Raw genomic sequence first — 25,810 nt, forward strand, 5'->3', positions numbered from 1 at the left:
GAAACGTGAATGCGCCTGGGACTCGGTGGTAGATGCATATAGTCTGTCCGAGTCCATGTCTCACGCCACAGCCTGCTTGCAGGCTAGTTGAATGGGGATTGACGGTGCCTTGCTCTCCCGTTTCTGGTTCACTCGAGGGGCTGGTATCCGCTCAAGTAAGTCACTAAGTTAGTGGGCAATCTGATCTACTGAGCCGAGTTCCTTTCAGGCGGCTTGCTCAGTCAGCTCTCGAGCCCGTAGCTTGTATCGGGGCAGAAAGCTTGAATATTCTGGGTTGAATTCGTACTGGAACTTGGAAGCGACGGAGCGCTGTGATCAGCCCAACTGGAATATACTCCTCGCGCCAACTACCATCAGTCGCGGACACCAGCAGACCAGTTACCCAATGATGGTACGACTCTTCCCCCTGTGACCAAAGCATTCAAGCCAGTATTTCTTCACTGCTGGCTCCGAATGCTGGCACCTGCCTAAACTGTAGCAAGTGCCCTGGCAAGGATTCCTGGCCAGTCTCCGCCAGCGATAACCCTTGTATTCAATCTTTCCCCCAAGTTTGCGCTCGGGACACCAGGACCCCAGGAGGACGAGGAGGGTCGGCTTTTTCGCAAAGAGAGCCAAGCCAATCGCCCTGGTCTGTTTAGGTCCATTGTCTGTCTTCTACGGATGACAGCTCGAGTCAGTGCATGCATCAGTTGGGAAACTATCCTCGGAAGCGCACTAGCGGATTTTGGCAGTATCCGAATGCATGCGTACCGCCGCCATCTTTCGGCAATGTTAATAGTAGGTTTCAATGCAAGCCCATGAGAGATGTAACCCACTATCAGTAGCTTTGGTTGAAAAGCAAGGGTGGCCGGCCCAGGGCACACTGCATTCTATGCGGAAACTGCTGCCTCGCTAAGTAAGCAATGAATAGCTATTTTGGTACCCGGTATCAAATATGTACATGGGCAGCAAGGTAGGATGCTTCTTTGCCTTGTATAGGGGAGGTCCAGTTTTCATTTTCGCTGCTTACTGAGTACTTATAGCATTGCTGGCTTAGTTATTTTATTACCATCATCGCTTCCCTTTTCGTTAGGCTTGAATACTTGAATCCTCCCGGCTCGCCAACTTTGCCATTATGCTCCAGGCCCTTGCCCTCTTTGTACTCCAGTCCTGCCACTACCTGTAACATCAACACATTAACGGCAGCTTGGGGGGGGCGGTTGTATTTGGCCCCCGGCGGCCCACCCAGTTGCAGCCGTATCATCCCACGCCATGCCCAAAGCGCGCGCGGTCTTACCAGAGCACGTTGGGACACTTATGACCTGTGCTGTGACCGAGTACGGAGCACTGAGTAGTTAGTTATTGAATTATGTAGGAACCAGGATGGCAAAAAATCGCCCCTCTTCTTGGAGGAACAGGAAACCATGCTGCTGTTAGTGTCACTGTCCCGGTTTTGAAGAAATCAATCAAGCCGGCTCCTGCGATATCATTGTTGGATTTTGCTCCACGTTTCGCCAGCCATCGCTTACTTTATCTATTATGCAGCTTTGAGACAGAAAAATAAGCAGGCGACAAGTCCAGGCAAAAAGAAGTCCGAAGACAAGATTAGTGCACCGGCTATGCACTGCTGCCGCTCGCGAGTCACCAGCCCCGCCAGATGTTGAATTCTGGAAGAATAGAACGTAATAAAGAAGCTTGTGCAAGATGACCCGCCACTCAGGCACCTTGGCGGGGATAGTCTTGGCCTCGTGGCATCCCAAGATTCGACACATCATCCGAGCACATCCCAGGCCTAGCAAGTGATGATCACGTAATGTTACGGGCGTCAAGTTCGAGTTCAAGTTATTCTTGAGTCAGAGGCGTTATGGTTTGTATCAGTGAAGAAAGTCCGATTAAGACTCGGGCTTCCCCAGATGTGACGACAGCCACTCAGCCACCACCCGCAGCCACCACCCGCAGCACTACTCCGTACTATCCCACAAGATACCTATAGGTGAAGATTACTGGGGCATATATATGTTGCCTTCGCTAACAGCATTCATTCCCTAACTACTCGACACTACCAACCCTTGTTAGCCACCAGTACTCGCCCATATTGCCTTGAGACTCTGCCTCTGCTTGACCAAGACTGAAGATGTGCCCACTTCCTAACATCTTGGCTCCATTCTTGTACTCCTTAATCCGCTACATGTCCGTAGTCCGGTGCTCCGTTTATCCATAATAGTGTAATGCGCCACGTCTAGCTAGTTGATGACTGCGCTTCGTAGCCTGGTGCGCTATATCTGGGTGTCTCATTCCTGAGGTTCCCCGCGGTGCATCTGCGTCTTCTTGAAAGTTTTACATGCCCCCTAGAGCAGGAAATCATCCTTTTGTCGAGCATGCTTTGGGACTACATTTTTGTTGGGGGTGGCCTTTCGGCCTCCGTTGCCTCCAATCGCTTGCTCAAGCACAACCCGATGCTCAAAATCTTGGTCGTGGAGGCTGGTGCCAATGCGAACCAAGACCCGAGCGTAGTCTATCCCAACTCGACCAATCTTATGGGCGGCGAATACGATTGGAAGTACAAGACTGTTCCACAAGTTCACTTGGGCAAGCGGCAAATTGATCTCCCTTGCGGCAAGGCGCTTGGTGGTGGCACCGTTATCAACGCGGGTGAGCTTCACCCTCAACCAGAAAAGCCTTTTCGTGCATTGCCGTGAAGGGGGCCCATTGGTAAAAACACTATGCAGTATTACTGATCAGCGAATTGGCGCAGGAGGATGGAGCCGCGGTGCTAAGCGGGACTACGACCTTTGGGCAGAAGCTGTTGGCGACCCTCGTTGGAGCTATGACGGCCTGCTTCCCTATTTCCGCGAGACTGAGAGGGTAGCCAACGTCTCGATAAATCCCGAGCAACACGGTGCAAATGGGCCAGTTTACATTCAAGGTGTCGTTTCGACTGAGCGCGAATATCCACTGCGCGAAATAGTACTTGACTCTTGGAAGGACGTCGGAGTTCATGTCTTGCCGTACTTGGACGGGAATGCCGGGGAGCCAAATGGAGTCGGCGACTTGTTTGAAAACAGACATGAGGGCCGTCGCCAGATCGCATCCGTTGTGTATCCTCTCGATGGGGTTCATGTATTGACTGAGACGCTGGTAGCCAAGGTCCTTCTAAATACCAACGCGAACATCCATAGGCCTCACCGCGCTACTGGTATCCAGCTTGCGAATGGGACCGAGATCGCCGGTCATGAGGTAATTCTCTCTGCCGGAGCTGTGCGCACTCCTCAAATCCTGATGCTCTCTGGTATCGGGCCTGCCCTGGAGCTGGCCAAGCACAATATATCCCCAAAGGTCATCGCTCCGGATGTTGGACAGCATTTGGTCGACCACGGGCTTTTTCCTGTGATGTGGAAACTCAAAGATCCCTCTGCTGGATACTCGATCGGCTCAGGTAATCCTCTCTTCAACGAAACTCAATATGGCTGGGGTACGCCTGCCGATTTCCTCGTGTCGGCCGGTGTCGAGGATAAGAAAGGTCTTGCAAGTGCCATTGAAGAGGACGAAGGACGCAAACCCGACCCTAGGACACACCCCCTTCTTGATCAAGAGCGGACATTTAATGAGTATGTCATTCAGTATGCCGGTCTACCAGATGGATCGACCATAACATCGGCCACGATAAATCTCCTGCCAAGCTCGCGGGGTACCGTAAAACTTGCATCTTCTAATGTTCAAGATGCCCCATTGATCGACCCCAATTATCATGCGACAGCCGTGGACAGATTTGTTGCGCGGGACGGAATGCGACGTCTGATTGCGCTGACTGAGGGAGAAACCCGTCTCGGCCGCGATATCCTTGATGGCGATGCTGGCGCCCCGGGATTTGACAAGCCTTTCACGACAAATTCCACAGATGACTACATCGAAAAGCGATTCGCCGCTGGTCTGGGGTGAGCTGAGCAATGACACAGTTTTCATCAACGCAAATTTGCTAAGAACTTGCTAGATCAACCTACCACCCCATGGGCACGGCAGCTATGGGCAAAGTTGTCGACACCAAGTTGCGAGTGAAGGGGGTAGCAGGACTTCGTGTCGTCGACACGTCCGTTTTTCCTGTTGTAATCACGGCCCATTTGCAAGTCGCAACCTATGCAATGGCCAACGCTGCGGCAGACATCATCTATAGTGACCGCAAATGCTATCAATGAGGAGCCTTGCTCAGTTCAAGTGGGTTTTTTCGGGCGGGGTTTCTCAACTTGAATCTTCAAAAAGTGATCGTTCGCATCATGTCAGATGTGCGGTAAAGGCCCCTTTTGGAAACACCTCTTGATTGATAGAAGCCCAACCCATCTTTTCGCAGGGAGGCATTCATGATCTGAAGCTGCTGTTCTACCTACAACCATGTACAACAAGGATGACACAGATTCAAGGTCGACGTAGTTTAGTGTTACGAAGACCCTCGCAAATGCCAACATCTGTTGGGAGCTGAGCCAAGTCACCTGTCGCGCTATGAGTGACACCGTGCAATGCACCTCTGTCAACCAGACTTGTCTATATTGGAATGACCACAGCCCTCCGCGCTCAACCTATTCGATATGACTCGCGAGACTGCTTCATGCTTGGTCAGTAAATGAGTACCCGGATTGCCATCCACGCATGGTGAACTGGATTGCCATTCTCGGCATCCGAAGGGCTTCGTATTGATTTTCGGAACTTGGTGGGTGGAAACTGTTAGTTCGGTGGGGGTCAAATTGGTCTTTCCGGGGACCAGCGGGAGGCCATCCGATTAGTTACATTCTCCGAATCCATGAGGTTAGGCTTTGCGCTTGGCCGCTCGGCAACAAAAGAAAGCTGCATGTCCTTGTTGAAAATGCCCGCACGATACACCGCATGACCAGTCGTTTCCGCCAAAGGCAGAAAGTCCCTCCAACTTCCACAAGGTGGTGATCAACGTCATAGGCGGCCCATCGGTCCGAATTTGCGGCATTGGTCCCCTTGCCCTTGACCATTAAGCCGCCAAGAACGTCCATGCATCACCGGCCCGGTAACTGGTTTTCCTGTTTATAACAAAGGCCTACGCCGTTCCGTTGGCTGCGATCAGAGAGCATTCCGTACACAGGGCAGCCGTCTTGCATCATGAAGTACCCTTTGAGCGGCGTTGGCCTAGCCGGCCTTTTGGTCCCGGCAGTTGTCGCTGGTCGAGCCACCTCGCCAGACGTGTATCCGACCCGTGAGTTAATTTACTCTATAAAAACTGTCTTTGGCTTCAAAAGTACTCTACTGATAAGATCTCTTCTGTTCATTTGTTGAATAGCCCAGGGCAAAGGCGAGGGGCAGTGGGCCGCTGCCTACGAGAGCGCCCGCGCTTTGGTTAGCCAGATGACACTGGATGAGAAGGTGAACATTACCCGCGGCTTCAAGGCGGACAACATCTGCGCAGGCACCACAGGCTCTGTGCCGCGACTCAACTGGCCAGGCATGTGCCTGCATGATGCCGGCAACGGCGTAAGGGCGGCAGAGCTTGTCAACGCGTACCCGTCCGCTCTACACTCGGGCGCAAGCTGGGACAGAAACCTCACACACCAGCGCGGCTTCCACATGGGGGGTGAATTCAGAGGAAAAGGTATAAACATTGCACTTGGACCCAATGCTGGCCCGCTGGGACGTACACCTCTCGGTGGTAGAAATTGGGAAGGCTTTTCTGTTGACCCTTACCTCTCGGGCCAACTTAATGCCGAAACCATTACTGGTATCCAAAAGGCTGGCGTCGTTGCAAACATCAAGGTACGCCAAACAGCGCGACTGGAATGAATCCTGAGCTGATACGATAAAGCACTTTATTGCAAATGAGCAAGAAACATATCGCCGCCCGTACTTTGGAGTAGAGGCTGCTTCCTCCAACGTTGACGACAAGACATTGCACGAGTACTATCTGTGGCCTTTCATGGATGGCGTTCACGCCGGCGTGGCGTCTGTCATGTGTTCATACAATCGCATTAACAACACTTACGGCTGCGAGAACAGCAAGCTCATGAACGGCGTGTTAAAGGGCGAGCTTGCCTTTGACGGTTTCGTCATGCTGGACTGGAACGCCCAGCACAACCTAAACAGCGCCAACGCCGGCCTCGATATGCTCATGCCCATGGGAGGAAGCTGGGGGCAGAACCTGACCGATGCCGTACACAACGGCACGGTAGCCGAAAAACGAGTGACAGATATGGCTACCAGAATTATCGCATCCTGGTATCTCGTCGGCCAAGAGAATTTCCCCGAGCCTGGTATCGGGATGAAGAACCTCACCGAGCCTCATGAGCTGGTCGATGCCCGTAGCCCTGATTCAAAGCCCATCATCTTGGAAGGCGCCATCACGGGCCATGTGCTGCTGAAGAATGCCAACAATGCGCTGCCTTTCAAGGGCAAGCAGAAGATGCTGTCAGTCTTTGGGTACGATGCTGCCCTGCCAGAGACAAAGAACACAGACGTGCTCTTTGAGCTTGGTTATTACTCTTCGCAGGAGATGGCCCAGGCCGTCTTGGGCACGGAGGCACACTTTGACCAGGCTGCTCGAGGCGGCACCATCATCAGCGGAGGGCGTGCTGCTGCCACCGCGCCGTCGTACATCATCGACCCCCTGAACGCTATTCAGCAGCGTGCGATGCAAGACGACACCTGGGTCAATTGGGACACGAAATCCTTTGACCCTCCCGTCAACCCGGCCTCGAACGCCTGCCTCGTCTTTATCAATGCCATCTCCACCGAGGGTTGGGATCGCGAAGGTCTGCACGATGACTTTAGCGACGGCCTCGTGCGCAACGTGGCCTCCAAGTGCGCCAATACCATTGTGGTCATGCACGCGTCTGGCATCCGCCTCGTTGACCAGTGGATCGAGCATCCGAACGTCACCGCCGCCATCATCGCCCACGTGCCCGGCCAGGACAGCGGCCGCGCCATCGTCAAGCTGCTGTATGGCGAGGCAGGTTTCTCGGGCAAGCTTCCCTACACAATGGCCAAGAACGAATCCGATTATGCAGTCTATAAACCTTGCGGTCTCGCGCACAAGGGAGACACAGACCCCCAGTGCGACTACACCGAGGGTCAGTATCTCGACTACCGCGCATTCGACGCCAAAAACATTACACCACGCTTCGAATTCGGCTACGGCTTGAGCTACACCGCCTTCAATTACTCGTCCCTTTCCATCTCCGCGCACGGTGTGCGCAAATGTCTCAGCACCAGCTTGACTGAGCTGTTCGAGGTCGTCGCCAGCGTACAAGTCAATGTCGCCAACACGGGCGCTGTAGCTGGCCATGAGATTGCCCAGCTCTACCTCGGCATCCCCGGAGCTCCGCCAAAGCAACTGCGTGGCTTTGAGAAGCTCGGCCTACAGCCCGGCGAAACCGGCAGGGTAACTTTTGAGCTGACCAAGCGGGATCTGAGCCAGTGGGATGTTGCGTTGCAAAAATGGGTTCTGCACCCTGGTGACTACAAAATCTACGTTGGTGCCAGCAGCAGGGACATCCGTCTGTCCGGCAACATCGTGGTGAGCGCATAAAAGAAGAGGCGGACGTTGATGAGGAGAATTTACTATTTATATATGTGCCTAGCGAGCTCGGGAAATGATGAATAAAGCTCCCCCCTGTCAAAATCTTTGGTCGTAGGGACCTTTATGTCACTCTGATGAGTATATGAAACTTATTCCTTTGGATGTTCCTCGATTCCCTCGCGAAGAATCTCGATTTGCTTCCTGATTTCCACCCAGAGCTTGAGATGCTCCAAGTCGACATCGTCATGATTAGATGGGTCAACCACGCCAACCCACTCATCAGCCAGATCAACTGTGGCGACGCCGGGCTCATCGTCACTAGAGCTTGCGTCGTCTCCATTGGCGCCTTCGTTGCGGGCGATGGCAAGTAAAGCTGCGACAAATGCCTCTTGCATGTAGGCAAAGCTGAAGTTGTCGGTGATCTTGGCAATTGCTTCACACAGCTTATCAGGAAATTCGATGGACTTGTTGCTCGCAAGTTTAGATTGCCAGAAATGGCAATAGGCGATACGCTCCTTGAGATTTGGGTTGGGAAAGAAGTACTTGCGATCGAAGCGCGAGGGACGTCTCTGTACATTGTATCAGAAGTGAAGCTAGTAAAGGCTCGAGTCTGAACTTACAGCGATGCCAGGATCAAGGCGATCAAGGTGGTTGGTGCTTCCAATCATAAAGATGCCGTCGTTTGACTGGAGGCCATCTACCTCATTGAGAAAATAGCTCCGCACGTTATCTGAGACGATGGAATCTAGGTCTTCAAAAACCAGGTAACAAGGGGCAAACTGTCGAGCGAGGGAAAAGATTTTCTTGATAGAATCTTCTGGGCCAAGGAACTGCAGCACCCGTCAGTATAGGAGGATGGCAAGTTGGTGGGCTCGTCAACTTACAGACGCCAGAGTTCGCACGTATAGAGTAGGGACTTCGGGGGTAAGTTTGTACAGCGTGTGCATCGTGGCCTTGATAGAGATTGTCTTTCCGTTGCCAGGCGGTCCGTAGTAAATGATGCCTCGCTTCCACGGAACTTTGAGGTTCTGGTACGTGCTACGCGATCGGAAAAACGACAGGTGGTCGTCGAGGAGTGCCTTCTTCATGTCTTGGTCAAGGATAACGGAATCCCACGAAGCCTTCATGACGCTGGCGTAGAGTCCGGCATCCTTTCGCCAGAAGCCACCGTCAAAGACCCAAATCTCGTCGTGCAGCACACTGCCCCAAGCACCAGCGGCCCGGATGAGCGCGTCGGTTTTGGCCTCCTCGGTAGAAAGGACGTAATATGTGTCTTCAATGTCATACATGCCATCCTGTGCCTTGGCCAAGTAGACGATGAACTCGTGACCCTTGTGCTTGTAGAGGAATTTGCCAAACGTGGGGACGCGAGCGACGACACCGCTGCCGCTGCCGCGCTTCACCGGCGGCACAAACATCTTTTGTCCGAGCGACGCCGGGACGCCGCCCTCGCCCGTGTCATCTTCGACCTCGGTAAAACTGGCCAGCCCGCTGGAAGCGTACGCCAAGAGGTCGGCGGTTCGCGCGGGCACGATGCTCAGATGGAGCGCAGGGTACTGCCTCTTCAGCGCTGTCGCGAGCACAGCGTCCGTGTTGTTGCGCTTGGCGCTGGAGTGCTTGAAGTATTGCCGGGCAGCCTCGCTGTCTGCCGAGGGCCCGGATTTTCTGCTCTCACTCTTTTCCATGCTCTCACTGTGATGAGGCAAATCTTTTGCAATGTTTCTCGATAAAGCTGCAAGATGGACGGGGATGGGAAAGTAGATGTTGATGCGTGGTTGATCAGGAAGCTTGGAGCCCGCCAGCGCTGACGTCGCTAACCCCTCTTCGCCGTAGCCCAGCCCGGTTTCCAACCTTGTGCACGACTGATGCACTTCCTGCGTGTGACATTTACTATGTCAATCAGCCGGTCAAGATGAAGGGTTCAAACTGGGAAATCGAGCCTCTGGTGGTGCGCGCCTCCTCCCAGTCCTGACAACCAGTCTTCACCGCCATGTCAGCAGGTGTTGCGGCTAGTTTCATTGCGCTCCGTTGCTTTGCAGATGAACTTGCGAGTAACGGACATCATCTTGAACGGTCATTGTATAGTGGTAGCAATCTACGAGAAGCGATAGCTATACTGAAAAAAGGCGTTTCATCTGCGTAGCTAATCTCATTACTGCGTCTCAGTGCCGCGAATGTTGGCGACGATTTCCTTCCAGACGTCGAAACCAACGACCAACTCATCGTGGCCAGACCCAGCGACAGTTTTACAGCTGAATGTAAAAGCATCGTCAAACTCACCCGACGTGCCCTGCCAGCACTTTTCCACGTACTGTCGTCCTCCTTCGCCGACAATGTTGTCCGTTGCGGCAAAAAAGGCCATGACCTTTAATTTCGCAGCGGAGACTCCATCCGCGTCATTTCTGGCTCTCAAACGCTCCTGTTCGGCGACCTCCTTCACAAACACTGCATAGTCGTCGGCCTTGCCCCAGCTGCCCTGCGCTGCTTTGCGTGCGCAGTGGCGAGCTTCGTCGCTCGAACCGGCAGTGTTTTCCGAAAATATGTGCTCGATGGTCTGGAGCTGCAGAGCACCCTGGATCTTGGTCGATAGACCACACTCCTGCTCGAGTTTCAGGGAGTTCTCCTGTGCCCAGCTCTGGACAATCTGTTCCTCTGCTTCCGACCGTTTGCCCATTCCGAAAGCGTTGAAAACGGCCTCGCTACTCGATACCGTCGACAACATGCCGCGAGCAGCGAAGCGACTTAGCCCATTAAACAACGAGTACGCAGGAGAAGGAATGTACTGAGCCGCTTGCATCATTGTCATCTTGGAGTGCTGGGGGTCGACCCATGGTGCTGTTCACAGGTGAGCAATTGACTCCATCTCGTCATCTCATCGGCGCACTTACCAAGCAACACAGCCATTGGTCTGTCAGGATTCAAAAGACTTCTACATCTGTAGAGTAAGTTGAGCGCGTATACAGTCCCAGCACAATGCGAAATAATGGTAATGTGAGGGATGTTGAGATGGGCCAGTAACTGTGGCACAAGCTCGACCCAAATTTCGACGCGTTTCTCTACAGGAACCGCCGTAGAGCTGCCAAATCCCGGCCTGGGTATGGAAATTAGCAATGGTTCGATCTTTTCATTTGTGAGCTTATTAGAGTATTTGTACCTGTCAATAGTGAGCACACGTATTCCCAAATGTTTTGCCAGAGCGTGCAAAGATACTCCCACGTATCGGGAGGCGAACAGGCCAGGATGAAATAGTACAACTGGTACCTCAACGGCGCCTTTCTGTTCCTCCTGCGACACGCCAACGTCGCTGTAGCTGAAAGTCAGATCACTATGGCCAGCTGTGGCCGGTATGGTGAACGTTTTATGGAAGCTAGGCTGCGAGATATACGCCGCCGCTTCAGCGCGTGCAGATGGCGGTGGCTCTTGCGCCGCCATCATTACTCGGGTTTGCGTGAAGTGCTCAGTAAGTTTCACTTGTATCCGCTAAAGCTTTTAATTCCTCGCTGTTAATGCACAACCTGAGCCGAGTGCCGAGTCGTTGGCTGGAGCAAATAGTTGTCGCTGGCATGATGGCGAGGAGCTGGCTACTCTCCCCCGCCGCTAATTTTCCAAATACAGATAGAGTCTGTTTGTTTTAGTGTCCTGAAATTTGTTTTCGGGCAGTGGCCACACCTATTTTTGGATGCGCGGAGCACCCCCTTGATCGTACTCAGTACCTCTCTGGGGTTTGTCCGAAGGCACTCCCCAGGTGACTCGATCACTATAGCGGGGTATCGTTTTAACCAACGCCCGCATATGTGTCAAATTACTGCGTAGCTTGTGGCCAATCTAACATATCCTTTTTCCTAAAGCTTCATTCAACCATCTGGAGTTATACAATCATGCTTTCTTATCTATTGAACGCCTTTACGCCCTCCACTAATACTTCTGTGCTCCTTGTCCTTGGCAAGTTTGGGTCCACGATCCATAATCTTCATTTCCCATCCGAGAACGGCGTCATTGAACGCTTCAGCTTCACAAGCCCATCTACCGCCTTTCGCTACGGCGGAGCCACGGAGCAGGCCCGTGAGCAGATTGGCACAGTCACACTTCACGTTGGAGATGGCGAGACTCCTGATAGCTTCCTTGACGACGTTGAGGCACGGATCCGTAAGCTGTGGGACGATTCCTCTAGCTCGAGCCTAGCGCAGCAGCAAACGGGAACCGTTGGTATGACTCAACTCGTGCAGGACATCCTCAAGCCAGCAGCGAGGGATGCAATCGACGAAAGAGAGACGCTAGAGCGGTCCATGAATGCGACGCAGGCATACTCGGTTTATATTATCTATATAAGACGCCCAACAGCAGGGACGATTCTGAGAGAACCAACTAGCTTTCCTCCTTGAGTTGTCTTATGCATTATCCCGTGGACAAACGCTGTAAGGAGGCAGTGCTCACCATTTGCTCACAGAACAAATGGATGAGTGCTTCCGAGACAGGCGCAAACTATATCTCTTGGCATAGTTGCGCTTATACAGCATCCGACTAAACCGCCCTCCGTGACAAATATACTCGAGTCAGGGTACTTGAACTCCCAAACAGGTTTACCAAAGACGCGGCCATTCGCTCCTACCGACTCTTTAGACACTTCAGGCGGAATAAACGGTACACCGACCACACCACAGAAGCAACTTTCTGTATACAGTCGGCACACGAAGATAGAAACCGCACACAAAACATGACACCAACCCAACTCTGCTGCTCAATGACGCTCATAAAAGTACTACATGTAGAAAATCATTGCTCCGCCAATGCTTCTCGGTCAAGCGGGCACCATCTTAGACTCCGTCAGCAGCTTTTCGCGATATTGAGGCTGAAGTAGATGTAGGGAAATAGCCGGTCTATGCAGCAGAACTGTATAGATAGAGACAAGATGGCAATAGGCAACAGCATGTCAATTTGCCCCTACTCGTTCGAGAGCTTGGCCTCTGTAAGGGAGCTACTTTCAGCAGCTGGTACGATAGGTCCGAATTTAAAAGAGTGGCGCTGCTGGATAGAACGCATGACTTCTCTAATCAGAAATTTTGGCCATCCACCAGCGCAGATAGCGAATTCTACAGTCGTAGCGCGAACAATCGAAACTAGCGATACACGTCTCGTACGCGTTAGAAGCGATCAACCATCAGTCTCAACTTATATACTTGGTTGTTTCACTAATTCTCCCGACGGTGTGAGACATATTCAAGTAATCAGCTTTAAAAACAACCCATCAACTACCGGTCCTAGTGTTTGTTGTCGAGGCCATGCCTCCGCAAGGACATCCGTAATGCGAGCCATTTAGCTCACGGTCAACCAATATCCTGTCTGTTTTTCTGTCCTCTTCATCTGATTAGGATAAGCCGTACGGTTCGAGCTCCAGAGTGGCTACACTTTAGTGGCCAAAACGTCCAACAGCTCCTTAAACAATCGTCAGACTGAGGTTCCCTTTTGCCACAGCGTATCCGCCAAGGCAATGTCATCAACGCTCAGCGATGTATATTCACTGCACATTGCGCTCATTTCGATATCAATAAGATCTGGTGCGATGCTTCACGTCGAGATACGGCACGCGCCATCTGCCCGACAATCATACCAGCAGACACAATGGCTACCCTATACGGAAAATGAAGTAGAGACCCGACACCAGAGTGTGCGATTGGAAAGCATGTCCGAAAACGCACCAATGCAAGCATATGAGGACATGTCACTGAAGTCAACGAATGAACAACGCTCTGTTGATATTACAATAGTCATCTAATCCTGCGACAATTCGTTTATTCAGATGGTTAGGGATGCATCGTCGCTCGCACATTCGGACGAACAGCAACAGCGTTGCCCGCAAGCAATTATACAATATAGCAAAGTATCAACCCACAAGAAAAGACAATGGTCAAGCATGTGTACACCCTGGCAAGTTGAACTAGTAAGCAGTATTGCCATGCGCTGACAGCTCAGCTCTCCCTGGTGAGATTTTTGCAATCTGCTAGTGCAACACTACCCATGCTTATGCAACTTACTTTCTCACACATTCAGACCCTCTCAGAATGCGAAAATAGAGAGATACCTCAAAACTTCAAACATTATCCAAATACTTCATTTTGTAGCTGTTTTCCGTTAATTTTGGAGTGAGGCGCATGCGTTGCGCGTGCACTACTCAAACCCGGTCTTCGGGATTCAGTTCTACACCAATGCCGCCAACGTTCTGTTTTAGTTTTTTTGTGACGAATCAAGCCCTTCCGCACCGGCTGTCGCATACCCATACGGAGGCCTGTGAGACAAGCGCTGATGGCGGCCAGTAGCATCGGAAGTACAAGCCACCTTTGGGGCTACCGCTTACTGCATGCTTGCAGCGCGTCCGTGAGATGATGTGGAGCTGCTAGTGGGCAAGTTTGTGAAGTCGTATAAGTTGATTCATTAATTAGAAGTCTAGAAGTCTGAAGATGTGGTCTATTGATCATTAATTCGAGCTAAATTTCGACATGATACTCCGCCCAAGCAAGTCTGTCGCTATTGCGAAATACCCAGACCCAACAAAGCACCTAGACGCCAAGCAATACAGAACAACGATGTAATAAAAAGGAGAGAAAACGCAACGCTTGTCTATGCATTTTTTTGGTCAAGTCAATGCCATCGCTGATAGCCTTTTCGGGCGAATCAAGCTTTGCTCATGTAGCGAGACTTGGGAGCGCTGCTCTTGAGAGGCGTGGGCGGGTACATGTAGCCGACATAGAGGCAGATTACCATGAGAATAATCTCCTCGAGGACCGACATGCACAGAAAAATGGTAGGATCGCCATCGAATATGCTGAAGCGCGGATCGTTGCCAAAGTCACCAATGCAGGCGTAGACCATGCGGACAATGAGGAAAGGCCCACAGACGTAGATGGAATAGAGAGTAATTCTCTCGTTGCGGGGCAAAAGGTTGACAGAAGCCGTCAGCCAGCCGAGAATGCAGAACATGAGTCCCAGGCAGGCAACAAAGAGAGCGAGGGCAATCTTGAGCAGAGAGGGGATGGTGCTGTTGTCGACAGCTTGGACGGCACCGCCAATGCCGACACCCAGACCGGCAAGACTGACGAGATCGACGAACAGGAAAATGTGCTTGGGGAGAGTCAAGACGGTTTCGTTGACGCGGCGGAGAAGACCAACGGCGGCAAGAGTGAGAGGCGCAATTCCGAGAAGATCGCAGGTGAGCTTCGTGACGACGATTCCGCGATCGTTGTGGGTCATGAGGAGGAGCTGGCAAATGGCCGCAATGACACGCAAGAGACCGAGGATGAGCAAGAAACGCCAGCAGGCAGAGACTGCCCTGATGCCCTGCTTGAAGCAGAGGACGGTGGCAAAGAGAAGACAGGGAATGAAAGCAACCAGTTGCAGGACAGCAATGCCGTCACGGTATGTGAAATTGACCATTCTGGAAATGATGTTTGACACCAGCCAGTCAGTCAAGTGAGGGAGTCGCCAAGACGCTTGGCTGTAATGGAGCCGGGAGAAGAGAGTTATCTCCGTTGAAGGAGATCGAAAGATGTCGAGGTCAGGATCGAATTATGCAGCGTGGTAAAAGTATTGGTCTTTCTTCTCAGTGAATTTGAGGAGAAGACGGGGGTAGTGTTGACAATGCGAGGTGATGACTGCAGAGTGAGATTCTAGAATCGATAGCGAGGTAACGTCGAGTTTATAACTAATCTTGCACCACCAAGAAGTTTACGGACCAGACAGCCGGATAGGCCAGAACATTTTCCGTATTCAGCATGAAACGCCCAAAGAGAAAGGCTACAAGTAGTGGTAGCCTCGCGCGTCAGTCGTGCGTGCCTATGCACGGCGACGAAACCCGGACACGGTGGAGAGCGCGAAAGGGCGAGATGGCGCTCGCATACGTAAGTGCCCACGTCTCAGAATGCGCCGTGCTAACCGGGTGGTGAGCAAGGCGAACCATAAGGCTACTCTGGGGACAAAGCCCAGCCCGCTACCTTTCTTGGTGCAAAGCTATTCGGCTTCAAGGGGTGATGCCGTGGCGGGCACACAAAGACCCTTGCAGGCGTGTGCCTGTCCTCCCCCCTCGGGAGGGCACCCGATGCCGATATCTGATCTGCCTAATAATAAACGGACCAAAGCATACCTGAACAGGACTAGCCTTATTCCTCTGCGCCGCACAAGGCTGCCCAAAACCGAAAGCCGTCCCGTCTCCAGGCTGTCCCATTCGGGTAAGATTTCCCGTCTGCACCGATTTCCCGCGTGCCAATGACGCGCAGGCGTTGTGGCAGAGTCAAACTGGCTTGAAAAAAAAAAAAAAAAAGAAACAAGCGCAAGGCCGACATTGCGGCGCTTCGAGGCCGAGTTTGCCCTGTCACTGTGACATTCGCGAACGCAACGGCGCATGGAGTTGACCAGACGAGTTACCGAGTCAAGTCAGGAAGTGCATTGCACCATCATCTACGAAATTACAACGTGGATTTACGAATACGGAGCACTCGCATGCCAAGAAGCGCCTTCCCACACGGAGCTGCTACTCATCACTTGGCGATGGCGGTAGTAGTCGGCCTACGTGGTAGTCTTCTCAGCCCTGCGTGGTGGATAATCTCTGCTTTTGCTTATGACTTTCCGTTATTAGCTCAGCTGTTATTGTCGACCCTTGCGACGGATGCCTTTGGCCGCCGCACCTTCGGAACTGATGGCGAACTAGCTAGTGCTAACCCACGTTGCAACGACTCGGACGACAAGTTTCGTGTGATATCGTCAAAGGCACCGCCGACAACCCCCATCATGCTAGCGATTTTCTATACATGGGTATCCGTGGAGAAGGGCAAATAAGAGCTGCGAGCGTCCCACTCTCCCAACTCGGGCAACAGCCTTCGTGCTTATACCGTCTCACCTCTTCGCCTAAACCCATCCGGTCCCCCAATGTAAGCAAGTAAGCCCGGCAGCGACAGGGCCCAAGAGCGCTGCGCGCGGGCCGGGACACACTCCTCATAGGGCGAGCATCGATGCTCCCCCCCTTTCCCAAGTGCGTCTAGAAACGTGTATGATAGTCGACATAATTGTGGCTTCATTGCGACATTGATGGATCGCATGGTCGTCTTACAAGACACCAGGGTGGACAAGCGTATTACGGGACGCTAAAAGCGGAAGTGCCGCGAACAAATAAAAAGACACTGGGCTGCTGCGCGTGAGATGTGTGTATAGCTTAAAATAATTTCTATTCATTTCTGTTTGCAAATGTAGAGAGAAGCTCGCTACATCTACTTTTGCTTCTCTTTCACCATTTTCCGCTGTGGTCTGCATTTCACTCACACTCTTCTCCCGACAGGCCTGAGCATCATCTTATCAATATCACCAAGAGTGAGCGCCAACCCTCACGCGGCCCCCCTCCGCAAAAGTTGGGACCCAAGCCTCAGTTTTAGAGCTGATACGATCAGGTGATCACGGACGTCTTTTATAGCCTCCCTCAAATCACAATGGCGGTCTCAGAGACCACAAGTCTCCCCCGCACGAAGCTGCCATTCTTCGACATTACTTTCCGCAACCTCGAGGATGGTCACTACGAAGCCCCTTCAGACTACAATCAAGTATCTCGCCAAGCCACACCGGTTCTGGGATCCAAAGATGCCTTGCTAAAGGCCTTTGGCACGTTTGTCCTGGCTGTGTCTGACTTGGAAGACGGCGCCTTCACAGCCGATGTTGGCTCGGAACGTGTGTTGGTGACGGCCAAAGGCCCCGGCATCAACGAACAACTGCGATCCTTCTCTTCTGACAAGATAACTATCGTCTCCTCCCCGCTCACGGAAACTATTGCAGACGGGCATCTCGATTTCGAGATTCAGATCATTGGACCCGAGAGCGCCTCGAAAGTCCCTAAACAGCTGTCTAGTGTAAGAACAAACGAGGGTTGTATACAACCACAGCCTGGAAGGAACTGGGTTGCCCCTCCTCCCGTCCCCAACGCCGTTGCCCACCAGACTTTATGACAGAAAGACATCTATAAGTGTACTGACTCCCCGTTTCCCCTCTAGACGCTGGTCCTTGCTGTATGCCCTACTGAAAAGGGCGACGTTGCCGATCTGCAGCTTTTCGTCGACGTCCGCAACGGCCATGCAGAATCCACAGCACACCTCCTCGAGCTCGCTGCTCGCTATCTCGCTCCGCAGTCCGACAATGTTTCCAATCCGTCCCTGAAAAAGGCTGAGCCTTTTTCGTGCCGCCAAAATGGCCCGCCCACAATGATCAGCCGCCCTCCGCTGCTTAAGAGCGATCTTAAGCTGTTTAGTAGCGAGGCGGATTGCCCTGCCCTCTTTCACAGCGCTTTCGAGCGCCGCGCGGCCGAGTTTCCGGATAATTCGTGTATCGAGTATATTCCCGACGCCTCGGGCCAGATCGAGAAATGGACGTTTGGCGAGATTCACACTCTGGCCGAGAACCTGAAGCAAGAGCTGCACATCTTGGAGACTAATATTGAGTGGAACAAGCCCTTTAACGGTCAGCGCATTGTACCTCTGTACCTGCCTGGCTGCCCCCAGCTATATGCCGGTTACATGGGTATTATGAAGGCTGGTTGCGCGTTTTGCCCGCTTCCTCTTGACGCGCCTCCCGAGAGAGTCCAGGTCATTTTGGAGGACATTGAGGCCCCGGTCGTTCTCGGCCTCGGAAGCAACCCCTTCCCTGGCCTGGCCATTGAGGCCGCCGAGCCTCACATTGCCGAGTTCCTTCGCAACATGACTTGGGTCGACATGGCCAACCTTTCCGCCTGGCGTGCAAGCAAGCCCGCCGAGTCTCTAGCACCCATCCAACCCAGGGAGCCCAAGGAGGAGGACCTTGCCTACATTCTCTATACCAGCGGTTCCACGGGCAAGCCCAAGGGCGTTCTGATCTCTCATATTTCCGCATGCTGCGCCATTGGTGGTCACGATGAAGCTTTCCCTCATCTGGCCGTTGGCCCCGAGCTGCGTTGGCTGCAATTTGCGATGCCGACCTTTGATCTCAGCCTCATTGAGATCTTCGTAACGATGGGTAATGCCGGCACCCTCTGTGTTGCTGAGCGCTCGCTCATGCTCACCGACATTGAGCGAACCATTAAGCTGTTCCAGGCCAACACCATTTTTACCGTGCCGAGTCTGGCCACGCTCCTTCGTCCCGCCAAGGTGCCTTCGTTGACAACTCTCGTCGTCGGCGGCGAGCTGCTCAACAAGTACACTATTGATAATTTCTCCTACGACTCGCCTCGCGGCCCCGGTGAGCCCCAGCGCCATCTTATCAATATTTACGGACCTACCGAAGCCACCATGGCCGTCGCGACCGAAAAGTCCGCCGTCACGACTCGTGGCTCCATCATTGGCGACTGTCTGCGCTGCGCCGGCATCATCATCGTGGACCCCAACTCGGACGAGCTGATCGAGACCCCCTCGCCCCTGACCGGTGAGCTTGCCATCATTGGACCCCAGGTTGGCTTTGGATACCTGAACCGCCCCAAGGAAACCAATGCCGCTTTCAAGGACGGCAGCCATCTGGGGCTCGGCCCCGTGTACAAGACTGGCGACAGAAGCCGTATCGTCTGGACTGCGGACGGCAAGCCCAAGGTCGAGATTCTCGGCCGTCTCAGCATGGAGCAGGTCAAGCTCAATGGTCGCCGCGTCGAGCTAAGTGAGATTGAGTCGAGCATTGCCAAGTCGGAGCTTGTCCGCGAAGTAGCCACCGTTGTTCTTGGCAAGGCTCAGCTTGTTGCCTACCTCTCGCTTGCCGACACGTCCGACTCGGTTGAGACTCGCGAAGCCGCCATCGCCGACTGCCGCGACGTTGCAAACCGTACCATGCCAACCTGGATGCGACCAAGCGACTACACAGTCCTAGCCGAGCTCCCTCGCACAGCTAGCGGCAAGGTCGACCGCAAAGTGCTCCAGAAGAGGGCGCAAGAAACATTTGGCGCGTCTACGCCTTCTCCTGCTCCCGAGGCTACGAAGATTACGGTGGACTTTACCAGCGAAGAGAGCGTCCGCGCGCTCATTCTCAGGACCATTACTTCCGTCATTGGCGAGACGGCCGCTTCTGCCGATGCTACGACGCCGCTGTACACCTGGGGCATCGATAGTCTCCAAGGCATGCGCATCCTGCAGGCCCTCCGTGAGTACGAGATTGAGGGCCTCGCCTTAAACGACATCATGGTCGGCAACAGCCTCGACGCTCTCACCAAGCGCATCATCGAGTTGCACGCCATCAAGGACGCCGACGCGGGCGATGCCGACATGGACGACGGCCCGATCGAGATTGAGGACGAGGAGGAGCTACTGTTCCTGCCGCTCAAGGCCAAGCTCAAGCACTTTGAGGCCGAGTGTCGGCCACAGTGCGCCGAGGGACTCGGCATCCCCGCCGACGAGATCGAGCATGTCTTCCCCTCGACTGGCATGCAGACCCGCATGGTCGCCTTCTTCCAGGAGTGCGTCGACGAGCTGGGCCTTACCAAACCGTACATTGAGCACTTCCCCTACAAGGTGCCCACCGACGTTTTTGACCTGGACCGCTTCGAGGCGGCCGTCCTGGCCGTGCTCGGCGAACACGACGCCTTCCGCACCGTCACCTGCCCCGTCGAGCACCCGCTCACGCCCTTTGCGCAGGTCGTCCTCCGCAAGGGCTCCGCGCGCTCGGCCCTGCCCGTGGTGCGCATCAGCTGCTCGACGTACGACGAGCGGCCCGGCAGCCTGTGGACCAAGACGATTGAGCAGGCGCAAAAGTCGGCGTACGAGGTGCTGAACCTGGACCAGCCCGGCGCCGTGGTGACGTTTGTCTACGACGACGCCCGCGAGCACTGCGTCATGGTGTGGTCGCTGTTCCACATGATCTACGACGGCGTCAGCCTCGAGGTGCTGCGGCGCGAGATTGCCCGCGCCTACGCGGACCCGGCCACGGTGGCCGGCATCGCGGCCAAGTGCCCACAGGGCGTGCGCCTGCCCATCGAGGCGCACTACAGCGGCGACTGGCTGGAGACGAGCCTGTACTGGATGCGGGAGCGCGCCGGCGCCGGCTGGTTCAAGCTCGGCGAGCGCGCCCTGGCCCCGCGCGGCGAGTACCCGGAGTCGTTCCGCAACGGCGACGTCGCGTGCGAGACGCTCCTCTCGAGCCTCAGCCTCGACGACCTCAACGAGCGGACGCGCGCGCGCGGCCTCAACTCGTCGCTGGCCGTCGTCCAGGCCGCCTACTCGATGGCGCTGGCGCAGACGGTGGCCAAGCTCGACGGCGCGGCCGGAGCCGCCGCCACCGGGGACGTCGAAGTGCAGTTTGGCACCGTCATCCACGGCCGCCAGACGCCCGCGTCGCTTGACTGCGTGGCGCTCATGCTCGAGACGCTGCCCGCGTACATCAACTACAAGGCGGCGGGCCCGCGGATGACGCACCGCGATGCTGTTGCCCACATGCTCGCCGAGCACGTCGAGCAGATGCCGCACGCGCAAATGCCCTGCACCACCGTCGACTTTGCCAAGACGGGCCGGCGCCTCGACAGCTCCATCATCCTGCAGGCCTACCCCAAGCCGCCGGCGCCGGCGCCGTCGAGGGACTCGTCGGTGGACTCGTCGGCCGCCGCCATGGTCGACGACCTGCCCGGCTTCAACCGCGAGGAGAACCTCCTGCCCCCCTGGCAGGAGACGTTCACCGGCTACCCGCTGCTCATGGAGCTCTGGCAAGGGTTCGACCGCCCCGGCGAGAAGCTGCGCATCCGCTGCTCCTACGTCCCGACCTGGCCCGGGTACGAGTTCATGTCCAGGGAGTGGGCGCGAGGGCTCAACGCCGCCCTCGAGGCCAGCCTCGTTCGCATCCTCGAGCAGCCCGACGCCCAGTTTGACCTCGTGGCGCTTGTTCAGCCTGGTTCTGCTGCTAATGGCCTTGGTGGTGGCGCGCCGGCGGCCGAGCCCATGGATGTCTCAGCCTAATAAGACACCAAAAAAAAAACCCTCTCGCCGTCCTCGACTGTGGGAAAGGCGAGGATGACGGAGCTTTGCATATTCCTTTTTTGAAACGAATTTTTCTTTATTTTCCTAGCATACACGACTTGTCTTTCTTCTTTTCTCTATCACTAGTTATCAGCAATGGCCATGTTTTCTTTTTCTCTCTCTTTACGCTTTGACGAATATCAGAAATCAAATCGTATGTTCTCAGGCTGCGATGCTCACCAGCTGTTAGCGCCGCCAATAGCTTCCCTCCCCCCCCTCTCCTGCCCAAGTGTGCAGGGATCGACGAAGCAACCTCGCCGATCCTTTTACGCAAATGGTAACATGGGCCGCTTGTTAGATGACCCATCATGTACAATGCAAGGCACTTTTTTTGTTACTAGAAAATTGAATCACGCATTTGAAGGCAAGTGTACATGGACTGTTTTTGAACCTTGTGCTCGAGTTTCGTAATTCTAAAAACGTTCAAGGTTTTTCATGACAAGAAATTGAAGATTCGTGAGAAGTCGCTGACAATGTAGATCCAGGCCCAACAGGCCTAATAAGCCGCCACTCGCTAGCTAGCCCAGCCCCAAACGCCATAGTATGAGTATATACAAAATAGTCTATCATTGAAAAATGGGCAAAAATCAAGTATGTAAAAGAAAAAGAGAGAGGGAAGTTGGAAGAAAGGAGACAAAAGACTCTATTTTAGAGGAGGACGGAGATTGTGATGTTCAATAAACTTGGCAAAATCATCGGCCTGCGTGAAGCCGGCCTGTGTGCTTATGCGCTTCAACTGGTTCACCGTCCAGGCGCGAGTCTCGTCCGTGAGGCTATGCATGCAGCCGACGGTCAAGAGCACCCAGGTGGCAAAATAGCAGCCGGCGGCCGAGCCCGTGTAGCCACTGACAGGGTCCGAGGATCCAAAGATGGATGTGGGCGAGTAGGGGGGGGAGGTGGCATCGCCAACGTCGATTCCAGAGTCCGACGTCGCCACGGGAGTCATGCCCTTGGGACGGTACATTTGCTGCTCGTGCTGCACCTGCTGCTGGGCAGGCGATGTCACGTAACCCATGAGCTGGGGCACCGAGGCCAGCAAGTCAGCACGGATGAGGGCCATGGTCTTGGAGACGCCCTGCAGGCGGTCGACGTAGTTGTTTGAGAAGAACCAGTTCGGGTCAATGTTGGCGCCGCGCAGCAGCAGATATCCGATGGCGTGATTGGCCAGGATGCGGCATGTGCGCATCCTATTCCAGACATTGGCAATGTGAACGTCGTGATACAAGTGGTGCACTTCACCATGGAAACGTGTCGTGTCGAGAGTGGCGGGAGGGGAATTGGGCATGACGGCGTAGCACCACTCTGGGGGGCACTCGGCAAATCTGCTTTCCAGGCGGTAGTCAATGTCGAGCGCCTGCGACAGGTAGCGCTCTAAATCTTCAATGGACAGGTTTGGCGCAGCCTTTTTATTGGACGATGAGTTGGAGGAAGTCGGCGGAGACGATGAAGATGAGTTGGTAGGGATGATGGCGCCGGGATTGTGGTTAATGTAGCTGTAGCCACCGGGGGAGATCTGGTGGTAGAGGTCGAGGAGTTCAACCATGGCGCTGGCAGCAATCCAGTAAGGATCCGAGACGGAGAAGGCCTTGGACGCCTCAGTGCGCAGCATGCGCAGGCTGGAGGGCATGGGAATGCCAACGCGCAGGCAGTTGGTGAGGAGCTGCGTAAAGACATCTTTGAAGATTTGCAGGCCCGTGGGGGTGGTGAACTGCGCCTTGCCACGGACGTTGAGCAAGGAGACGGCACCGTCAATGTGCTGCTTCCAGCCATCCAGCGAGGCTTTACTAAACTCGTAGAGTGCCAAGACGAGCACGGTGACAATGGTGCTGTCGCGGCGCGCGGCGACGGGATCAGCCAGGGCGCGGTTTACACGCTCCATGGTGCGCGTGTACATCATGATGGAGCGGCACATGAGGTCCGTCTGTTTGGTGGTGCGGGCCAGGCCAGCAAAGCCGACTGCAAGGACGGCGCCCTCGAGCAGCTCGTGGCCCTCTTCGCGCGCCAAAATTGTGACGACATAGTCGAGGAAACCGGAAGAAGGACCTGACTGGTGCACGACATAGTGTGTGAGGAAAAAGTCGAGACCAATCATGTCCAGGGGCAATGACAGCGGGCGCTGGATGCTGCCCTCGTGGCTGGAGCCACCCGGCGAGACGGCGGCGGGGGCAAGATCCATGCCAGCCGAGGAGGCACGGCCAGCAGCTGCATCGCGGGGCACGTCAACGGCCGAGGCGGCGCCCGAGTGGATGGCGCTGGCGCTGGTAGAATCCGTGCCCGTCATCATGGCATCGGAGCTGTCTGTGGAGAGGTTGAAGAGGCCGCCGTCGGTGTTGAAGGGGGTGTTGAAGCCGAGAAGATCAAAGTTGAACGAGTTGTTGGCAAACATGCCGTCGCCCATGTCGCCAAGCATATCTTCGACCGTCGACATCTTTTGGGGGGCGAACTGGTGGTGCGGCGAAGGTTGTGAGCGAGGCGCGGGGGCCGGATGAGGGATCGGCGAGCGCTGGGCCGAAGAGGTTTGTGACGGTTGTTGAGAAGCGGGAGCGGAGCGTTTGTTGATTCTCGAGCGAGCCTTGTCAATGACCTGGCTGCTTTCGTCACGAAAAATCAGGCTCGAGGGGTCGCGGTAGCCTGGGCACTTTTGGCCCATGCGACGACACTGGCCGCATTCCGGGTGAGCTTTGTCGCACTGGATGAGGGGAGCGTGTTAGTCGATTGAAGAGGCTGTTGTTTCTTGTGCTTGGAGATTGTTGTCTCGCAGAGGAGACAATCGATATGCATGCCGTCGTCCTCGCTCGTGTTGTGCCGGCGTGGCGGCGGCGGCTAGTGAACTAGCCAGTCGGCTGCAAACAGATGACTGCTTTGTAGTGGTGGCATCACCAAACAAACAGCATTACAAATGCTCGTTATAGCCGAATGACGCCCGTGGCCGGCGACACCACCGACAGCAGCGACAGCACGCGAGTGAAGCAAGAAAGAAGAGGGGGGTTACCAGTATGGTTCGACTTACTCGTCTCTTTTTGGCTCTGCAATTATTGCAGCTTGTGGAAGGCCTGCCGCAGTAGACCATGATTGGCAATGGCCACGGCGATGGCGACGGCGTTTGCGTCGAGCGGAGAGAATAGGCAACCCCGGGTATCTGTGCGCCAGCGGCCGGAGAAAGGGTAGCTGTGCCGGTTGGAGAAGATGGGAGAGGGAGGAGACAAGGTAGCAGCAGAGGACGAAGCAAGCAAGCAGCGAGCAGAAAGCCGTTGAGTTGGAGAAGCGGGATGGAAAGGCAGGGTTGAACAAGGAATAGATAGACCAGAGTCGCAGCAGAACTCGAGACAGAAGCCAGAGCCAGGGTGAGTGGGGATGGGAGATGGAGGGAGGACGAGGAGACGGGAAAGTAGACGGAAAGAGGAAGCGTTACGACAAGAAAAGTCGAGCGGGAAAGGCAGTATCTAAATAATGACAGAGATGAAGAGGGCAAAAACGAGCCAACAAGGGGGAAAAGGGCAAGAAAGAAGAAATATTGTTATTCGCTAGTTAGGTAGGTAGTTAGCCTACCTGGTATTTGACGAGTGAGTGAGAGTCTGACAAAGAAGAGAGAGAAGAGAGAGAGCGAACGGGCGGGCGCGTGGGTGAGTTGCAGTGTGGGTGGGCAAAAAATGACGGATGGTGGTGTGAATTGATTGATGATGACTGCTGAGAGAGAGATGCAAGATTTTTTTTTAATTCTTTTTTATTCTTTTGCGATTATTTTCATGCTTTTCCCTTGTCTTGTCCTTGGTCTATTTGATAATCATGAATTCCTTCTCCTTTTGAAAAGCGTTCCCTGATGACTATCAGTTAGTAACTGGGCACAAGTTACAGGGCCCTTACCTGAGATACCTAGAAATAGCCCGCCAAAGGTACCCAAAACAATCCCCAAAGCCGCCGAGGCAGCACTGTTGTACAGGCTGTTTAGGTGGCGTGACGTGAGCTTGTTAGGTACCTGGCGCTGTTGCCTAGGGCTGGTAGTTACCAACCATGCATGCAGGTAGGGCTTTTGATCAGCCTCGACGGACTAAAAAAAATAAAAAATATAAGGTGAGCAGGCTCGTTGGACCGGGATAACAAGGTGAGCACCAATAATCATCAAAAAAATTACCATACTGGGGGCATGCGCTGGCCAACAAATGCCAGAATTTTGGGCTCAAATCACCCCAGGCCCAAGGCAGGGGGGGAGGGGTGTGTGTCAAGGTGTTGAAGTCGAGTGCAAATCAGGCAGATGGTTGATGCCGTTTTTCTTTTGCATCTTTCAATTCATCTTTTCGTCCTACATAGGTATCAA

General features: G+C 54.1%; 8 protein-coding genes across 8 annotated transcripts; 4 read left to right on the forward strand and 4 right to left on the reverse strand.

Annotated features, from left to right (window-relative positions):
- Window positions 1-2,357: 2,357 nt before the first annotated feature.
- V2A60_003362 (GMC family oxidoreductase) lies at window positions 2,358-4,172 on the forward strand (the record flags this gene model as incomplete). The annotated part of the gene is made up of 3 exons (XM_083254698.1): window positions 2,358-2,631; window positions 2,735-3,914; window positions 3,971-4,172. The coding sequence occupies 3 exons, from the start codon at window positions 2,358-2,360 to the stop codon at window positions 4,170-4,172; spliced, it is 1,656 nt and encodes a 551-aa protein (XP_083110824.1).
- A 928-nt stretch (window positions 4,173-5,100) lies between these two features.
- Window positions 5,101-7,516, forward strand: V2A60_003363 (beta-glucosidase; the record flags this gene model as incomplete). Its single annotated transcript, XM_083254699.1, has 3 exons — window positions 5,101-5,194; window positions 5,279-5,748; window positions 5,798-7,516. The coding sequence occupies 3 exons, from the start codon at window positions 5,101-5,103 to the stop codon at window positions 7,514-7,516; spliced, it is 2,283 nt and encodes a 760-aa protein (XP_083110825.1).
- Window positions 7,517-7,656: 140 nt separating this feature from the next.
- V2A60_003364 (P-loop containing nucleoside triphosphate hydrolase protein) lies at window positions 7,657-9,192 on the reverse strand (the record flags this gene model as incomplete). Its single annotated transcript, XM_083254700.1, has 3 exons — window positions 7,657-8,076; window positions 8,128-8,337; window positions 8,392-9,192. The coding sequence occupies 3 exons, from the start codon at window positions 9,190-9,192 to the stop codon at window positions 7,657-7,659; spliced, it is 1,431 nt and encodes a 476-aa protein (XP_083110826.1).
- Window positions 9,193-9,659: 467 nt separating this feature from the next.
- On the reverse strand, window positions 9,660-10,939 carry V2A60_003365 (uncharacterized protein; the record flags this gene model as incomplete). Its single annotated transcript, XM_083254701.1, has 3 exons — window positions 9,660-10,342; window positions 10,396-10,598; window positions 10,662-10,939. 3 exons carry the CDS (start codon window positions 10,937-10,939, stop codon window positions 9,660-9,662), a joined length of 1,164 nt encoding a protein of 387 aa, XP_083110827.1.
- A 446-nt stretch (window positions 10,940-11,385) lies between these two features.
- Window positions 11,386-11,889, forward strand: V2A60_003366 (uncharacterized protein; the record flags this gene model as incomplete). The annotated part of the gene is made up of 1 exon (XM_083254702.1): window positions 11,386-11,889. The coding sequence occupies one exon, from the start codon at window positions 11,386-11,388 to the stop codon at window positions 11,887-11,889; it is 504 nt and encodes a 167-aa protein (XP_083110828.1).
- A 2,287-nt stretch (window positions 11,890-14,176) lies between these two features.
- Window positions 14,177-14,935, reverse strand: V2A60_003367 (uncharacterized protein; the record flags this gene model as incomplete). Its single annotated transcript, XM_083254703.1, has 1 exon — window positions 14,177-14,935. The coding sequence occupies one exon, from the start codon at window positions 14,933-14,935 to the stop codon at window positions 14,177-14,179; it is 759 nt and encodes a 252-aa protein (XP_083110829.1).
- A 2,042-nt stretch (window positions 14,936-16,977) lies between these two features.
- On the forward strand, window positions 16,978-21,435 carry V2A60_003368 (uncharacterized protein; the record flags this gene model as incomplete). Its single annotated transcript, XM_083254704.1, has 2 exons — window positions 16,978-17,391; window positions 17,533-21,435. 2 exons carry the CDS (start codon window positions 16,978-16,980, stop codon window positions 21,433-21,435), a joined length of 4,317 nt encoding a protein of 1,438 aa, XP_083110830.1.
- A 703-nt stretch (window positions 21,436-22,138) lies between these two features.
- On the reverse strand, window positions 22,139-24,145 carry V2A60_003369 (uncharacterized protein; the record flags this gene model as incomplete). The annotated part of the gene is made up of 1 exon (XM_083254705.1): window positions 22,139-24,145. The coding sequence occupies one exon, from the start codon at window positions 24,143-24,145 to the stop codon at window positions 22,139-22,141; it is 2,007 nt and encodes a 668-aa protein (XP_083110831.1).
- Window positions 24,146-25,810: the final 1,665 nt, after the last annotated feature.

The sequence above is a fragment of the Cordyceps javanica genome, chromosome 2, assembly GCF_051103115.1.
Source record: "Cordyceps javanica chromosome 2, complete sequence".
In the NCBI taxonomy this organism is placed as follows: Eukaryota; Fungi; Ascomycota; class Sordariomycetes; order Hypocreales; family Cordycipitaceae; genus Cordyceps; species Cordyceps javanica.